The sequence below is a fragment of the Ipomoea triloba genome, chromosome 13 (genome assembly GCF_003576645.1).
Source record: "Ipomoea triloba cultivar NCNSP0323 chromosome 13, ASM357664v1".
Taxonomy (NCBI): Eukaryota; Viridiplantae; Streptophyta; class Magnoliopsida; order Solanales; family Convolvulaceae; genus Ipomoea; species Ipomoea triloba.
In genome coordinates, this window is record NC_044928.1 from 20417845 (window position 1) to 20434561 (window position 16717).

The 16717-nt window shown below is 32.3% G+C and overlaps 1 protein-coding gene and 2 long non-coding RNA genes across 7 annotated transcripts; all 3 read right to left on the reverse strand.

The window, feature by feature from the left end:
* Positions 1 to 319: 319 nt before the first annotated feature.
* On the reverse strand, positions 320 to 5374 carry LOC116002446 (protein MOS2-like). 5 transcript variants are annotated; one of them, XM_031242589.1, is made up of 5 exons: positions 4975 to 5373; positions 4606 to 4670; positions 4275 to 4355; positions 3687 to 3821; positions 320 to 2106 (listed from the first exon to the last, which is right to left on the reverse strand). In XM_031242589.1, the coding sequence occupies exon 5, from the start codon at positions 2029 to 2031 to the stop codon at positions 583 to 585; it is 1449 nt and encodes a 482-aa protein (XP_031098449.1). In that variant the 5' UTR covers positions 2032 to 2106; positions 3687 to 3821; positions 4275 to 4355; positions 4606 to 4670; positions 4975 to 5373; the 3' UTR covers positions 320 to 582. The 5 variants fall into 5 exon arrangements, with proteins under 5 accessions (XP_031098449.1, XP_031098447.1, XP_031098448.1 ...); XM_031242587.1 differs by lacking the exons at positions 4275 to 4355; positions 4606 to 4670 and adding an exon at positions 3100 to 3149 and having other exon boundaries at positions 4975 to 5374; XM_031242588.1 differs by lacking the exon at positions 4606 to 4670.
* Positions 5375 to 7187: 1813 nt separating this feature from the next.
* LOC116002816 lies at positions 7188 to 7996 on the reverse strand. Its single transcript, XR_004094554.1, has 3 exons — positions 7959 to 7996; positions 7361 to 7487; positions 7188 to 7318 (listed from the first exon to the last, which is right to left on the reverse strand). It is a non-coding gene; the product is annotated as an uncharacterized LOC116002816 (long non-coding RNA).
* Positions 7997 to 15437: 7441 nt separating this feature from the next.
* Positions 15438 to 16336, reverse strand: LOC116003055. Its single transcript, XR_004094606.1, has 2 exons — positions 16073 to 16336; positions 15438 to 15985 (listed from the first exon to the last, which is right to left on the reverse strand). It is a non-coding gene; the product is annotated as an uncharacterized LOC116003055 (long non-coding RNA).
* Between the last annotated feature and the right edge of the window lie 381 nt (positions 16337 to 16717).

A 16717-nucleotide genomic window follows, 5' to 3' on the forward strand; every position in this document is an offset into this window, starting at 1 on the left:
CCAAAAAAAAAAAAAAAAAAAAAAAAACACCACCACAACACACACAAGAAATGCAAATTTCTCCAGTGAATCCCCACTTTTAAAGAAAATATGCAACAAACTAGATCTAGCATGATAACCCTCTTTGCTGCCTTGGTTTTTTTTTAAAGCCTTCTCTGATAGCCTTTATATTAAGTAGTTAAACAGTTTTTTTTTTGTTTTTTTTTGGTTTTATGCATATGCTCAATCTTATTGGTAATGATCATGCCTTTAAAATCCTCCTAATATGAAATACTTATAGAGATCCATGGTGGGATCTACAACTTGGAAACATAAGAACTTCATACTTCAACATCCACTGAAATTTGTATTTTCTCATGAAACATGGCGCAAACAACATATTATAATCACAACATAAACGAGACAAGGAAGGATCCATAAAACTTCAACTAGCTATATAACAGCAATACAATATAAAAATAATATAATTTCAAACTTTGAAAGCTATGACAGGTCAATGAAGCAAGCACAAAACTCAAAGATACCTTCAATTTAAGTGGCATCCCCAACCAGTCAATGCCAAGCAACAATTGAATGGATTCTTCAATAGCCGATGTAACTAGGATCTCCTGTATATTCTGCAATTTGCTCAAGTCTCACATTGAGTAACTCGTGTGTATCACCATGTCGGACAACACCAGTTTCCTTCTCTGTATCCCTCTCTACAAGGCTTCCATACACGCCCTTATGCCTACCACACAAAACAAGTACAGGACCACCGCGCCTTGGGAGTGCCGTCTCAAGCTGATCCTGATTCACACCTTGAATCAACTCCCGGCTCTCATCCATTGATATATCACAAGTTGATGGCCCTACCACATCCACCACTTCTCCTTTCTTCAAATATAATTTTCCTCCTTTCAACGCCTTACTTATAACCCTAACTCTTATATGACTAGTTAGCCAAGAAATTTGTTCAACTCCCTTGGCATTTGACTCATCTCTACTACGCTTGCTGTCCTTTCTCCTGTCCCTTGCTCTTTCCTCCCTAATTTCCCTATCCCTCGTTACTTCATCTCTACTTTCTCTACGGTGTCTAACACTAGATGAATCTTTATTGCTGTCTTTAATCTTCAACTCCTTCAACTTCCTCATACACTTCTCCTCTTCTACAGAACCCAACTCTGCAACATCAGATGATTGGACAATTACTTCCCTGTCATCACTGGAAAGCCTAATAACCATATTCCCACCGCTCTTCACCTCCACAACCTTTCCTTTCATTCCAATTTCCCTACCTCCAACTATCCTTATGTTCTTGCCCACAAACAATCCTTTCCCTTCCTTTTCCCCTCTTTCCTCCTTTCCATTGGCATTCATTTTCTTATCTCTCTTTTCTCCACCATCAACCTTATGCACTTTAGTATCGTTTGGCAATTCAGCAGTAAATCCAATCCCTTCCTTCGCAGACCATCTTTTATACTCTCTCACTTTCACATCCTCTTTTGCATTGCGGCCTATGCCTCTGCCTTCACTCCAACCATAACCCTTGAGCAGAGCAGCTCCAAAGCCCTCCACGGGCATATCAGTAAACTCATCCATACCGTTATCATCCGGCAGTCTCATCAGATCCTCTTTCAGCCTATGCAACATGGGATCAACATTAGGGCTAGGGTTAGGGTTTTCTGACTTATCGGTGTTCGGATCGTCGGCAGACTGGCGGATATTCAAACCGTAGGACACGGAATCGGACGACGGCTCCACAGACGAGCCGGTGTCGACCTCGAATTGCAGCGGCTGATCGTCGGACGACCGGATTGGAGGGAGGTCGATATTCTTCATCCGTTTGCGAGGCTCCCATTCGTTGGCCTTCGGAGGGATTATATAATTGGCGACAGAGTCGGCTGCTGCCGGAGCTTTAGAAGCATCAAACTCGGTCACATACTCTTTGGCGGCGGACGCCGATGCTTTCGGGTCATTGCCGGCGAAGGTCTGAGATGGCTTCTTTAGGTTTGAAGAGGGCTTTGAGGCGAGGGAAAATGAGAGCTTCATCGTCGACGATTACAGAGACGTCGGACCGACGAGCTCAGGGAGACCTTTCTTCTTCTTCTGTTCTTTTATTACAATCTGAAAAAATAACAAAATACAAAACATTATTATTAATTTTCACCTTTGTGCAACACACCAAAAAGCTTCTTTTAGACAAGAACCTAGATAACTGGTCAAAGAGGCAAACATGTGACTAAAGGTCCATTGCAGAGCAATTGGGCAATCAACAATTTAAGAATTTTATCAAACATCAAAAAAAAGATTTCTCAAAATTTTTAGATACAATATAACAGGAATATGAAATCGAAATAGAATCGGCTAAATCATCAATCAACTAAAATAAATCTTACTATATAAAATAGCCAAAAGCCTAGGGAAACGCAATGGAGCCAAAAATCCCGCCCAAAGGATTCTGATTTTTTTTTCCTTTTTAAATTACTGTTTAAAATGGATTGCTTGATAAAATAACCTGACTTTGAATGTTAAATGCTAACTTTGATTGTTCTGACTATTCCATTTTCCCACGCAAGCTATTAATTGCTTTTTAAGCAGATAAAGATAAAGATATACAGGTAATTAATTAACATCATTTACCAATGTAATTTTTACTTTTACAAGTTCCAATAAGAGCAAGCATGCTACAAAACAATCATTACATCTTTTTGAATCTAAATCTTGGTGGGAAATAACCTATAAATACTATGAATGTCTTGAGGTGGAATCCCACTTTCACATTGAAACCAAACTGCACAGAGAGAAAAAGATCAGGAAACAAGAGGTAACAACTCATTATTTCCCTTTCTTATCATTTCAAATCTCTATTTCATAAAGAATTGTAAACATTTTATAGTATGCACATCCAACATTTTTTATTTGTATGCAGTGATGAATAGTTACATTTTTTTTGTTTGTTTTTCTCATACGTTTTGGGGAAAGGAATGGACTGGGCAAGACAAAACTGATAGGAACCCTTCCTTCTTTAAAGGTTTCAACCACGCATAGATACATTTGCAATGCAGGTGAATAACAACACTTTTAGAAACACTTTGTTGAAGGGTTTCAACAGCATACCAAGCAACATGTAATCTTGCATTACCAAGGATTCTCTATTCCATTGACACCTAAAATCATCAAGAGTAAAGTCTGATGATCATAGCAAAAAATTATATATGTGATTACAGACATCGTGTATTAATTTATGGTCAGATTTAGAAGCAAAAGTAAACCATTATACTTACAGAATCACATGCACTAGAATACAGATGTATGTCTTATATATAAGAACCCCAGTTTTAGTATCTCTTATATATAAGATAGAAATGTAGATTTCAAAGTTAAACATTCACAAAACCCATTTCAAATTTACAAGTTATATTTTACATTCATGCAGAAAATTGAAAAGAACCACATCAATAGGAGGCAAGAGGAAGCCAAAATCATCTATGTCATGTACTAATTCATTTTAGTTTTCTATGACTGTATTGAATTGCAGAATGTAGAAAAAAAACTTGGTGTGGTGACTAAAATACTAGGTCTGTGATGGAATTTAGATTTTATCATAACATGTACATGCTACTTCCTATATACTCAAAAGGTCTACTCCGCAGTTTCTGCTTCTACTAATATAATTCAGAAGAGTTCATAGCAAATATGTTTACCTCTTGATAACCAAGAGCATCAGTTCTCAGGTTCATGCTTCGGAGTAGCTAATCAACTTTTCGGCATCATTTTCTCCACACAAGTATTAAACACCATACTTCCTCCAAGCAAAAATAAAGGTAAACACCAGCAACCTAAATTTTACACATAGAAATTTACATACAAGAAACACATAAAATTATTTAGTTAGTCAACATTTGTATTTATGCTAAAACATAAAAATATTAGAGTGAAATATAAACATTAGTCAGTTCATTTAATTTTGAGACTAAATAGTATTGAAATATTAGAGAATGTTTACTTTCCTCATATTATTAGAAATATTAGTTTATATGTTCATAAACCATGCCCAGTATGCATTCTAAGTACTTAGAATTCCACTTGAATACTAAAATGAACATGTTATTTATTTTAATTTATAAAGCAATAATATCAAATAAATATTGTTCAATGTAATATTATAGGAAGAAAACATTAATAGCTAATCACTTAACAATTACAGTTACTTACTAAATAATTACACATTATATATATTTATACTCAAAGAGAAATCTGGAAATATTACATTTACAGAAAAATAAATTTACATTTTCTTAGTGCCTCCAAGATGTTTGTTGTTTTTGTTCGAACCTCCCCAACCTATTTTTCTTTGTCATTGATCAATATATCTGCACACAGATTATTCAAATATAAGATTTTACACTTCAAATAGTTCTGATTTCAAAACCTTTTTTTTCTTGCAACTTTGTAATTTTTTAAAATGTATAATTTGTAAACAAAATATCATCAACAAGACAACAATTACAATTAAACAAAGTTACCAAATAGAGACAGTTAATCACAAAATTGAGTATTGAAATTTGAGAATAGAGTACTAATTCTAATATAAGAGATTGCATTTGAAACAGTAGCATTTACCTATTAATTTCTGACATTGGAAAATGAATTTCCTAACCAAAAATACGATTTATTGAAAAGTATAGCTGCATACAAATGACAAATTATTAAAATATAAGATATTGCATTTGAAACACTAGCATTTACCTATTAATTTCTGACATTGGAAAATGAATTTCCTAACCAGGAACAAGAATCGAAAGATGAAAGGAGAAAAGAGCGATGGAAGGGAAATTGAAAGGTGAAACCCTAACCCTAACCCTAATTCTAATGTGGAAAGTGAAAAAAAATGAGGAATTGCAGTAAAAGTCGAACATGCATTTCGGAGGAATAAAAACATGTACTTTACATGGATATAGGTTCAAACACACCACCTGTTCGATGGATTACCTCACAGATATGCTGAGAGAGGGGCTTCGAACATGAAAGCCCTCTGGGCAGGGAGCCGGAGAAGCCGAGGGCGGAGAATTGGAACCGGAGAAGCTGCGAGACAGAGGGACACGATGAGAGCAGAGAGTCGGAAACGCCGAGGGCAGAGAGCCCGAGATGCCGATGGTGGAGAGCCGGAGAAGCCGAGGGCGGAGAGCTGAAGATGCCGATGGTGGAGAGCCGGAAACGAGAGGGCGGAGAGCCAAAGACGCCGGAGAGTTTGCGAGACAGAGAGAGGCGCAAAAACAAATTTTTTAAATGCCCTCCAGTATTGGGGGACAAGGGTGCCAGAAGAAGAGCATAAATGGTGGATTTGGAGCGGCTGGAAGATATATGATGCGAGGAACGGAAGGTGGAGTAAAGGAGGAGGTCTGCAGAAGAATATGTGTTTAGGGTTTAGAAGGCAAATCACTGCGGACCAAAAATAAAAAGTATATTATTTTTGTATTGAAAGTATATTATTTGATAGTATATATCTTCACATAACTGTGTGGACTATGGTCTATGCAATAATGATTAGGTTTCAAACGGGTGGGTTATAGGATTTATAGCGTGGGTTGTTGGGTTTGGGTTTGGGTTAGTTGGGTCGGATCAGATTGTATTGGGCTAGATTTTAATATCAGAATAGTTCAAGTTATTGTAATGGGTTGGGTTAAATATTAGACTGAATTATTTCTTTCTTACAATGTATAAGTTGGGTCCTAACATATAATATTTTGTAAAATTTATTTTTTTAAATAGAAAAAATATTATTATTTTCTACATCAAATATAGATTTGTAAAAATTTTGTTTTGTAATTCGTGCATAATCATATTAAATATTGTTAAAGTTCAAAAATTTTATTGTTTGGTATACATGGGAATTGAAAGAGAATGAGTAGTATAAAGTTCAAAATTTTTATTAGTATTATTATTATTATTAATCTCAGAAACAATGATAATTTTCAATCACTATTGCATAGAAATAAAGAATTCATTCGCTATTATAAACAAAGTTAACAAACACACAACTCAAGTCATTCACTATTGCATAGATCGGCGCACAAAATGAAAATTTTGATCTCCAAAATTTAGGCAAATACATTATATACACATATCAAATTTAAATACTTAGAGTTTTGAGAAAACATACTTGATTAAGGTTGACCTGAAATGATTATTGCTCAGGTACAACATTCTCTGTTGACAATAATCGAAGAATAATACACGCTATAATCTATAAGGAAAGGTCAACTATCCTTATGTTCTTGCCCACAAACAATCCTTTCCCTTCCTTTTCCCCTCTTTCCTCCTTTCCATTGGCATTCGTTTTCTTATCTCTCTTTTCTCCACCATCAACCTTATGCACTTTAGTATCGTTTGGCAATTCAGCAGTAAATCCAATCCCTTCCTTCGCAGACCATCTTTTATACTCTCTCACTTTCACATCCTCTTTTGCATTGCGGCCTATGCCTCTGTCTTTACTCCAACCATAACCCTTGAGCAGAGCAGCTCCAAAGCCCTCCACGGGCATATCAGTAAACTCATCCATACCGTTATCATCCGACAGTCTCATCAGATCCTCTTTCAGCCTATGCAACATGGGACAACATTAGGGCTAGGGTTAGGGTTTTCTGACTTATCGGTGTTCGGATCGTCGGTAGACTGGCGGATATTCAGACCGTAGGACACGGAATCGGACGACGGCTCCACAGACGAGCCGGTGTCAACCTCGAATTGCAGCGGCTGATCGTCGGACGACCGGATTGGAGGGAGGTCGATATTCTTCATCCGTTTGCGAGGCTCCCATTCGTTGGCCTTCGGAGGGATTATATAATTGGCGACAGAGTCGGCTGCTGCCGGAGCTTTAGAAGCATCAAACTCAGTCACATACTCTTTGGCGGCGGACGCCGATGCTTTCGGGTCATTGCCGGCGAAGGTCTAAGATGGCTTCTTTAGGTTTGAAGAGGGCTTTGAGGCGAGGGAAATGAGAGCTTCATCGTCGACGATTACAGAGACGTCGGACCGGCGAGCTCAGGGAGACCTTTCTTCTTCTTCTTCCTCTTCTTCTGTTCTTTTATTACATAAGGAGTCTATATATATATAAAAGCAACAACTTTCTGATAAATAAAAAAATTTCAGTTTCCCGCCCATGGAAAACGAAGTCGTTTTGGGCATTTCTTGGGGAATTCAAATTCATTTAACATATTTAAGATATAAATGTCTTGGAATCCGAAAGGTTGCTTACACATCAGAAAAGATATTAAATACATGGAGAAATGCATAATGAATTTAAATTGAGGATGACTGTTGCCATCTTCAAGACCTAGGACACTATAATGAGGATGACTGTTGCCATCTTCAAGACCTAGGACACTATAAATAAGTCTTCACAGCTGTGGAGGAGAATGATGAAATGATGTGTGATCGAAGGGCAACAGTGATTCCAGATGCTTTGCCGGAGAGGAAGCAGCTATTGCTGGAGAGGAAGCAAGCTTTGCCGGAGAGGAAGCAGCTATTGCTGGAGAGGAAGCAACTATCTGTAAATGGTGGATGAAAACCAACATTTCAATTGAAGCACAACTGCAGGAGGGAAAGATCAAGTAAAGAGGTGATACATCATTATTTCCTTCTTTTTTTTAAAATCATTTTAAAGCTCTATCTCTAGAAGAATTCAATTAGTTGTAAACATTTTGTTGTGCACTTTCTCTATTTTTAAATATTTATGCAGTGAGCTTTGGTATCTATATATTTTTTTGTGTCTGTTTTGGTATTTCATGATGATGGTATTTTGTTTCTTTCTAATAGGGCTACTATTTACTTGGAGATGAGAAGGTATACACTAATAGGGCTACTGATTTTTTAAATAAAAACGAATATCTGTTGATTCTTAATCTCAGGTTCTGTTCATTTGAAGCAAAGGAAAGGTATATCCATGGCCTTTAAGAATAGAATGTCATACGTACCTAACACACTTTCTCTGTGTCTGTCTTCTTCCTCCCAGTCTGAAAGCCTACAAATGTCTCAAATGTTAGTCCTTGGGAAAAATATATTGCCAGATCACACACATTGAGGTAACTTTCTCTTTTCTATACTTTTGTGTTGTTTTCTACATCTTTAATGCCTTCAAATAAGCAGAAGTATGTGGTAGTGTGAAATGTAGAGATTATAGGTACAAATAATGAGTAATGAACAAAATATAAGATTTAAGATTCATAATAAGCATAGAGTTTAGAAAGAGACACAGGGCAAGTACATTGAAGAAATTCCTATTTACCCTTCTCCTATGCAGACAAATGAGAAATGATATGCACACCCAGCAGATGGACAATGACATGCAAGCTCTGCATAGCAAAAAGCAGGAAGAGCAGCTGCTATTCCACATATATAGAGAAAGAAAGAGCAAGTGATGGCCCTGTGTGCTCTCTAGCTTCTCTTCCAACAAGAATATAAACCCCAGCACCAATGGTTGCACCAACACCTGATTAGAAGAAACTCAGGGATAACAAAGATCAGTTTTTGCTTGACATCAAATTTTTATCTTATTAAAAGGTTAGAAACCATGTGCAAAGATTATGAACCATACAGTTAGAAGTTAGTCAACACATTTCTGTAAAGGGGTAGAATTAGGTATTAGGTCTACTTAAATTCTTTGAAGTAAAGTTTGATCTCTTCTCAGTTGTGGGGGTCTCATGTAATGTCAATGTATTCATCATTAAAGACATTAAATAAAAACTAAATATAATCATTTACCTTATTCTTGAAGTTTTATATTCCATATAGATCCAATCTGCAAAATAAATGAGTAAGATTAGTGTGTTAAAATTCATTCAATTTGAATCTACATCAACTGCAAAACTTCTTTCAAAAGTAAAAGTTGTGAAAAGCTTCTTAAACAGGATAGTGATGTACTGTATCTGGAAAACATAGTGAGAAAAATCAATTAATGAATCTATTACACTTATCATAATGAAAGATCATAATGTAGAGACATATTTGTGCATCTGTAGTATCATCATTTGCTTAAGAAACAAGTTGGTTTAGTAGTCAGTTTAAAAGAAAAGAACGGTTAATAACTTAAGTATTCACAAAATAATCAGGGACTATTAAAATTCAAGTGCAATGTCTGTTAATATAACAATATCTTTTACATTAGATTGCATTCATTGCAACACAGTTATGCTTAAACAATTAAAATACTTATCTTTTTTTCATGCCGTAATTTATAATTGAACCTGCATACATTCAAACGTGTTAGAACCAATTTAAAAATTTATAAATTAGTATAAAATAACCCTAAAAATACCTAAATGAACACATGATGTTAATTGAGAAATTGAGAAATTAAGTAAATTAAAATAAGTCGGGCTAGGTTGACATGCATGTCAACAGATTATGAAATTCATAAACTTATCTTTTACACACTTTACTATTTCACTTTCTTAAAATTTTTAGATACAATATAACAGGAATATGAAATCGAAATAGAATCTGCTAAATCATCAATCAACTAAAATAAATAATGGTAAATTACAGGATAAAGACCGAGAATTGAATTTCCAACTACATTAATTACGATTATTTTGACATTCATTTCAAGACATGAATTAAAAATCCTAGATATATATTTTCCCGCATCGAAACTGTAGATCCTTAAACAATTATGTAGAAAATGTGTTGAAAATGCTCATATTCGTTAAATAACAGTCATAAATTCGAGGAATTAAACTAAAAGGAAATCATATTTCATTAAGGTGTAAGAAGAATCAAACCTGAGGACGAGTAGCGTAGAGGCTTTTTCGTGGTTTATCATCACTTGGACCTTACATAATATAGCCATGGTTTCCAGATCGGAACAATTCTGAGAGGAGATAAACGAGAGTTGCAGAAATGGACTGGTAGAGAGAGAGAGAGAGAATGTCGACGAGGAAGACGGGAGAGGAACATAGGATACACGGACTGGCGGAGGACTGTAACCGGGGAGACTGCGAGACAGAGGGAGACGATGAGAGGTGTGAGAGGAGGATAGAGTGCGATGGAATTATTTTTTGAACAATCATTAAAAGTTTAAATTGAATTATTTGTATTATGTTACAATATTTTGATTTTATTCGTTGTAATATACTTAATTATAATTAAAATAACTTTTAAAGATAAGATAATGTATATGGAATATAATTTAAAAATCTTTGAAATGAATAATCAGCTTCAAATATTGAATGAATCATCAATATCAATTTATATTTATACACACGTACATCAAACTTATTACCCATATGAAATTTAATAACATTAATAGTTTTTAATAACATAGGATAATGTTAATATTTCAAATAACATAACTTTGTAAAATACTTAATATTTATTTATATTAAAATATAGATCTATTGTATAAGACCAAAAGAAAAATGAACTATTTTTGGGCTCAAAATTATCTTCAATTGGAAAATTATTTTGTGGACTTCCACCTTGCAAGGTGAATTTGGATTCAAAATACTTAATTTACATACTAAATATTCACAATAGACAATTAAAATTTAGGTTGAGTTAGATTTTATATGTGATAAATCAAAACAAAATTGTAATTTTACTATTAATGTAGTTTACAANAAAGATCAGTTTTTGCTTGACATCAAATTTTTATCTTATTAAAAGGTTAGAAACCATGTGCAAAGATTATGAACCATACAGTTAGAAGTTAGTCAACACATTTCTGTAAAGGGGTAGAATTAGGTATTAGGTCTACTTAAATTCTTTGAAGTAAAGTTTGATCTCTTCTCAGTTGTGGGGGTCTCATGTAATGTCAATGTATTCATCATTAAAGACATTAAATAAAAACTAAATATAATCATTTACCTTATTCTTGAAGTTTTATATTCCATATAGATCCAATCTGCAAAATAAATGAGTAAGATTAGTGTGTTAAAATTCATTCAATTTGAATCTACATCAACTGCAAAACTTCTTTCAAAAGTAAAAGTTGTGAAAAGCTTCTTAAACAGGATAGTGATGTACTGTATCTGGAAAACATAGTGAGAAAAATCAATTAATGAATCTATTACACTTATCATAATGAAAGATCATAATGTAGAGACATATTTGTGCATCTGTAGTATCATCATTTGCTTAAGAAACAAGTTGGTTTAGTAGTCAGTTTAAAAGAAAAGAACGGTTAATAACTTAAGTATTCACAAAATAATCAGGGACTATTAAAATTCAAGTGCAATGTCTGTTAATATAACAATATCTTTTACATTAGATTGCATTCATTGCAACACAGTTATGCTTAAACAATTAAAATACTTATCTTTTTTTCATGCCGTAATTTATAATTGAACCTGCATACATTCAAACGTGTTAGAACCAATTTAAAAATTTATAAATTAGTATAAAATAACCCTAAAAATACCTAAATGAACACATGATGTTAATTGAGAAATTGAGAAATTAAGTAAATTAAAATAAGTCGGGCTAGGTTGACATGCATGTCAACAGATTATGAAATTCATAAACTTATCTTTTACACACTTTACTATTTCACTTTCTTAAAATTTTTAGATACAATATAACAGGAATATGAAATCGAAATAGAATCTGCTAAATCATCAATCAACTAAAATAAATAATGGTAAATTACAGGATAAAGACCGAGAATTGAATTTCCAACTACATTAATTACGATTATTTTGACATTCATTTCAAGACATGAATTAAAAATCCTAGATATATATTTTCCCGCATCGAAACTGTAGATCCTTAAACAATTATGTAGAAAATGTGTTGAAAATGCTCATATTCGTTAAATAACAGTCATAAATTCGAGGAATTAAACTAAAAGGAAATCATATTTCATTAAGGTGTAAGAAGAATCAAACCTGAGGACGAGTAGCGTAGAGGCTTTTTCGTGGTTTATCATCACTTGGACCTTACATAATATAGCCATGGTTTCCAGATCGGAACAATTCTGAGAGGAGATAAACGAGAGTTGCAGAAATGGACTGGTAGAGAGAGAGAGAGAGAATGTCGACGAGGAAGACGGGAGAGGAACATAGGATACACGGACTGGCGGAGGACTGTAACCGGGGAGACTGCGAGACAGAGGGAGACGATGAGAGGTGTGAGAGGAGGATAGAGTGCGATGGAATTATTTTTTGAACAATCATTAAAAGTTTAAATTGAATTATTTGTATTATGTTACAATATTTTGATTTTATTCGTTGTAATATACTTAATTATAATTAAAATAACTTTTAAAGATAAGATAATGTATATGGAATATAATTTAAAAATCTTTGAAATGAATAATCAGCTTCAAATATTGAATGAATCATCAATATCAATTTATATTTATACACACGTACATCAAACTTATTACCCATATGAAATTTAATAACATTAATAGTTTTTAATAACATAGGATAATGTTAATATTTCAAATAACATAACTTTGTAAAATACTTAATATTTATTTATATTAAAATATAGATCTATTGTATAAGACCAAAAGAAAAATGAACTATTTTTGGGCTCAAAATTATCTTCAATTGGAAAATTATTTTGTGGACTTCCACCTTGCAAGGTGAATTTGGATTCAAAATACTTAATTTACATACTAAATATTCACAATAGACAATTAAAATTTAGGTTGAGTTAGATTTTATATGTGATAAATCAAAACAAAATTGTAATTTTACTATTTTTATATGTGATAAATCAAAACAAAATTGTAATTTTACTATTAATGTAGTTTACAAAGAGGTCTTTAATAATTTATAATTATTTAATTATTAATACTCTTTTATCTTTTTTAATTTATAATTATTTAATTATTAATACTCTTTTATCTTTTTTCCTTTTTCTCCAATATTTCATTTCACTTGATATATTTTCATTCCGTGCATCGCACGGGCCAACTGCTAGTTAGAAATTACTCCGAAGTATATTAGGGAAAAAAATTCATTTTGGAAGGCGGGTTGCTAAAGTTCGAAAAAAGAAATTTTTATATTTTCCATTAGTTATTGCTATGTTCACAAAAATGAAACTTGGAATAATAAAAAGAAAAATATTTCTCATTCTTACAAACAAATCACATAATTTTTTTAAACTTTTTAATGTGACTATTTTAATATGGTTAATTTGTTCCTTCTTAATAAAAAAAAATATAAATCTATAATATTGAAATTCCCTTCAAATGCTTCCCATGTAAACTGCAGTAATATAATTTAAGCATATATGCATGAAGCGTGAAAAAATTATACATATATTTGGATGTCTACATTTACATATCCATACGATTGAGTCCTTGGGTTTGTCATCCTTGGGGTAGTTTAGGTTTCACTATTAGGATTTTGACTCATTTTCTCTCTCCTAGATCCACAAACTTAACACATAAATTCTCACATAATTTTTTTAATTGAAATTCAAAACAAATAAAAAATAAAATTAAAAATATCTATAATATTAAAATATTAAATTAAATATATTATTATTTCAATTATATGTAAAAAATGTTAAATTTGGTAGAATTGTATATATTAATTTTTTTTAATGAAAAATGTATATACCAAATTTAATATGTAGTAATTAAGGTGATTGGTGTTAATTAAGTTGATTAGGGGTAGTATTTATTGACCTGAACGTTATAATCCTGAAAAGGTATATCTTTGAATTCATATAAAAAAATTTAGGAATTATCAATTAATACCAAAAATGTTATATTGTCCAATCCCTGAAAAGATATATTTTTGAATTCATACAAAAATTTATAGGAATTATCAATTAATACCAAAAATGTTATATTCTCCAAATATTTGATATTACAAAAATGCCCCGGANAAGAGGTCTTTAATAATTTATAATTATTTAATTATTAATACTCTTTTATCTTTTTTCCTTTTTCTCCAATATTTCATTTCACTTGATATATTTTCATTCCGTGCATCGCACGGGCCAACTGCTAGTTAGAAATTACTCCGAAGTATATTAGGGAAAAAAATTCATTTTGGAAGGCGGGTTGCTAAAGTTCGAAAAAAGAAATTTTTATATTTTCCATTAGTTATTGCTATGTTCACAAAAATGAAACTTGGAATAATAAAAAGAAAAATATTTCTCATTCTTACAAACAAATCACATAATTTTTTTAAACTTTTTAATGTGACTATTTTAATATGGTTAATTTGTTCCTTCTTAATAAAAAAAAATATAAATCTATAATATTGAAATTCCCTTCAAATGCTTCCCATGTAAACTGCAGTAATATAATTTAAGCATATATGCATGAAGCGTGAAAAAATTATACATATATTTGGATGTCTACATTTACATATCCATACGATTGAGTCCTTGGGTTTGTCATCCTTGGGGTAGTTTAGGTTTCACTATTAGGATTTTGACTCATTTTCTCTCTCCTAGATCCACAAACTTAACACATAAATTCTCACATAATTTTTTTAATTGAAATTCAAAACAAATAAAAAATAAAATTAAAAATATCTATAATATTAAAATATTAAATTAAATATATTATTATTTCAATTATATGTAAAAAATGTTAAATTTGGTAGAATTGTATATATTAATTTTTTTTAATGAAAAATGTATATACCAAATTTAATATGTAGTAATTAAGGTGATTGGTGTTAATTAAGTTGATTAGGGGTAGTATTTATTGACCTGAACGTTATAATCCTGAAAAGGTATATCTTTGAATTCATATAAAAAAATTTAGGAATTATCAATTAATACCAAAAATGTTATATTGTCCAATCCCTGAAAAGATATATTTTTGAATTCATACAAAAATTTATAGGAATTATCAATTAATACCAAAAATGTTATATTCTCCAAATATTTGATATTACAAAAATGCCCCGGAGTTTGGGCTGGAAAAGTTTCTTCACTTTTGTCCTCAGGCAAATGTGATGCATTTATGTTTTTTACTTCTGCTACTCTCATATGTGCCCTCTTTTTGAATCTTCTCATTCTTTTCTAACTATAGACAAACCCACTGCTTTGTAGAAATAATTGCACTCATAACTATTTGTCTAAATAATATACTACTTGCCTTTGAAAGAGTTAAAATTTGCATGGCAGCTAAAAATGAATTTTACATTCAAAGTTCAGTCGAATTCCACAGTTGGTTCAACTGTTTGATAACTCTAATGTATCTACATTTTTCTTTTCTCAGTTTAATCTTTTTTCTTTTTCAATGTAGACTACTTCAACAATGCGATGCAATTGAGGAACTCTACACATCAAATAATGACATACAACAATGAGGAGCCAATGTGGGGAAGAGAAAAGCGAAATAGCTGAACTGAGAGGTAAACTTCCACTGAATTGCAAAAAATATCATAGACGCATAAAAAAGGATCAGCCCAGAAAAAAAATAGCCTACCAAAATAAAAAAAAAAAAAAAAAAAAGAAAAAAAAAGTTAGAACCACTCTTACCACCCCATACTTGTTAAGTAGATTTTCTGCTGATATACCAACCAGCTCTGACAGTTCCCTATGCCAAGGGATAAAAAATTAGAATCAACACTAAATCATAAACTTACCTCTTTACAAATGTAGTGAACTACGGACTCTTATGATGAAACAATAGCTTAGTCGCATCAAAGGAACTGAAAATTCTAACTCCACCACCTAAACAAACTCAGACATGTTAAAAGTCTAACATTCTTACTTTGTTATTGCAGACAGAACACTACAAAGGATGAGGATGGGAAAGATTGACAACCAAGAATAGATGGATTAGAACAAATAAACCATTTCAACAGGTAACCAATACTTTTATTTTACCTTCACTTGATATGATTTGTGATTATGAAATCAGGACAAAAAAAATTATTTAGGAGCATATTACTTATTGTCTAGAAACCTGGGTCTGCATAACTGCAACAATAGAACGACTGGCTCAATTGAGGTAGAATTGAAATGAGGGAGCAGCTGATCCACATGAGCATCCCAAACTGTACAGTGTAGTTGATTCTCACTGGAGAAGAAAAAACAAATTATAAAAAAAAAAAAAAACAGTGCACATAACTTAACATAAACTGCATAAATAAAGAAATAGGAGTACCTTGCATCTTCTAGGACAAAGTCAATGAGCCTAACCATCCGCCCACCAATATCCCTCTGTATATCTCTACCACTCTGCCAATGATATTTACAATAGCAAATCTCATCTAGAATAACAACACATTGCCTTTAGATAGTGAAACTCAAAGATGATAAGCCATTGTCCAAAGAAATTTTCAAGCTTTGCGTCAGTTGAACCAACAAACAATAAATCTCAACTATAATGGCCGGAAAACACAAGGATGTCGGAAAGAAACAACGGACAACGCCCCCAATCATGTAATAATAGTAATAATAATAATTACGATAATAATAATAATAATAATAATAATAATAATAATAATAATAGTGAGCATTTTGGACTTTATACTACTTATTCCTTCTCAATTCCCATGTATACCAAACATTGAAATTGAAATTCATAGTAATTTTATTTCTATCAACCAAACACTGGAATTTAAACACCCACTTTATTTCCGCATTATTCTTTTCACATAAAATTACAATTCTTTTCCCACCTAATTCATTTCCTCTCACCAAAAGCCCCGTTAGCCCAAATCAATTTCCAGCCCAATTAATTATCCTAGCCCAATCCAATTAATAACACAAATAAGTAATAATCCTTAAATTCCTTTTCTCCTCCTTA

What these genes read in the sequence shown, in the direction of transcription:
- LOC116002446 (XM_031242587.1), bottom strand. Translation starts at nt 2,031, where the DNA reads ATGAAGCTCTCATTTTCCCTCGCCTCAAAGCCCTCTTCAAACCTAAAG.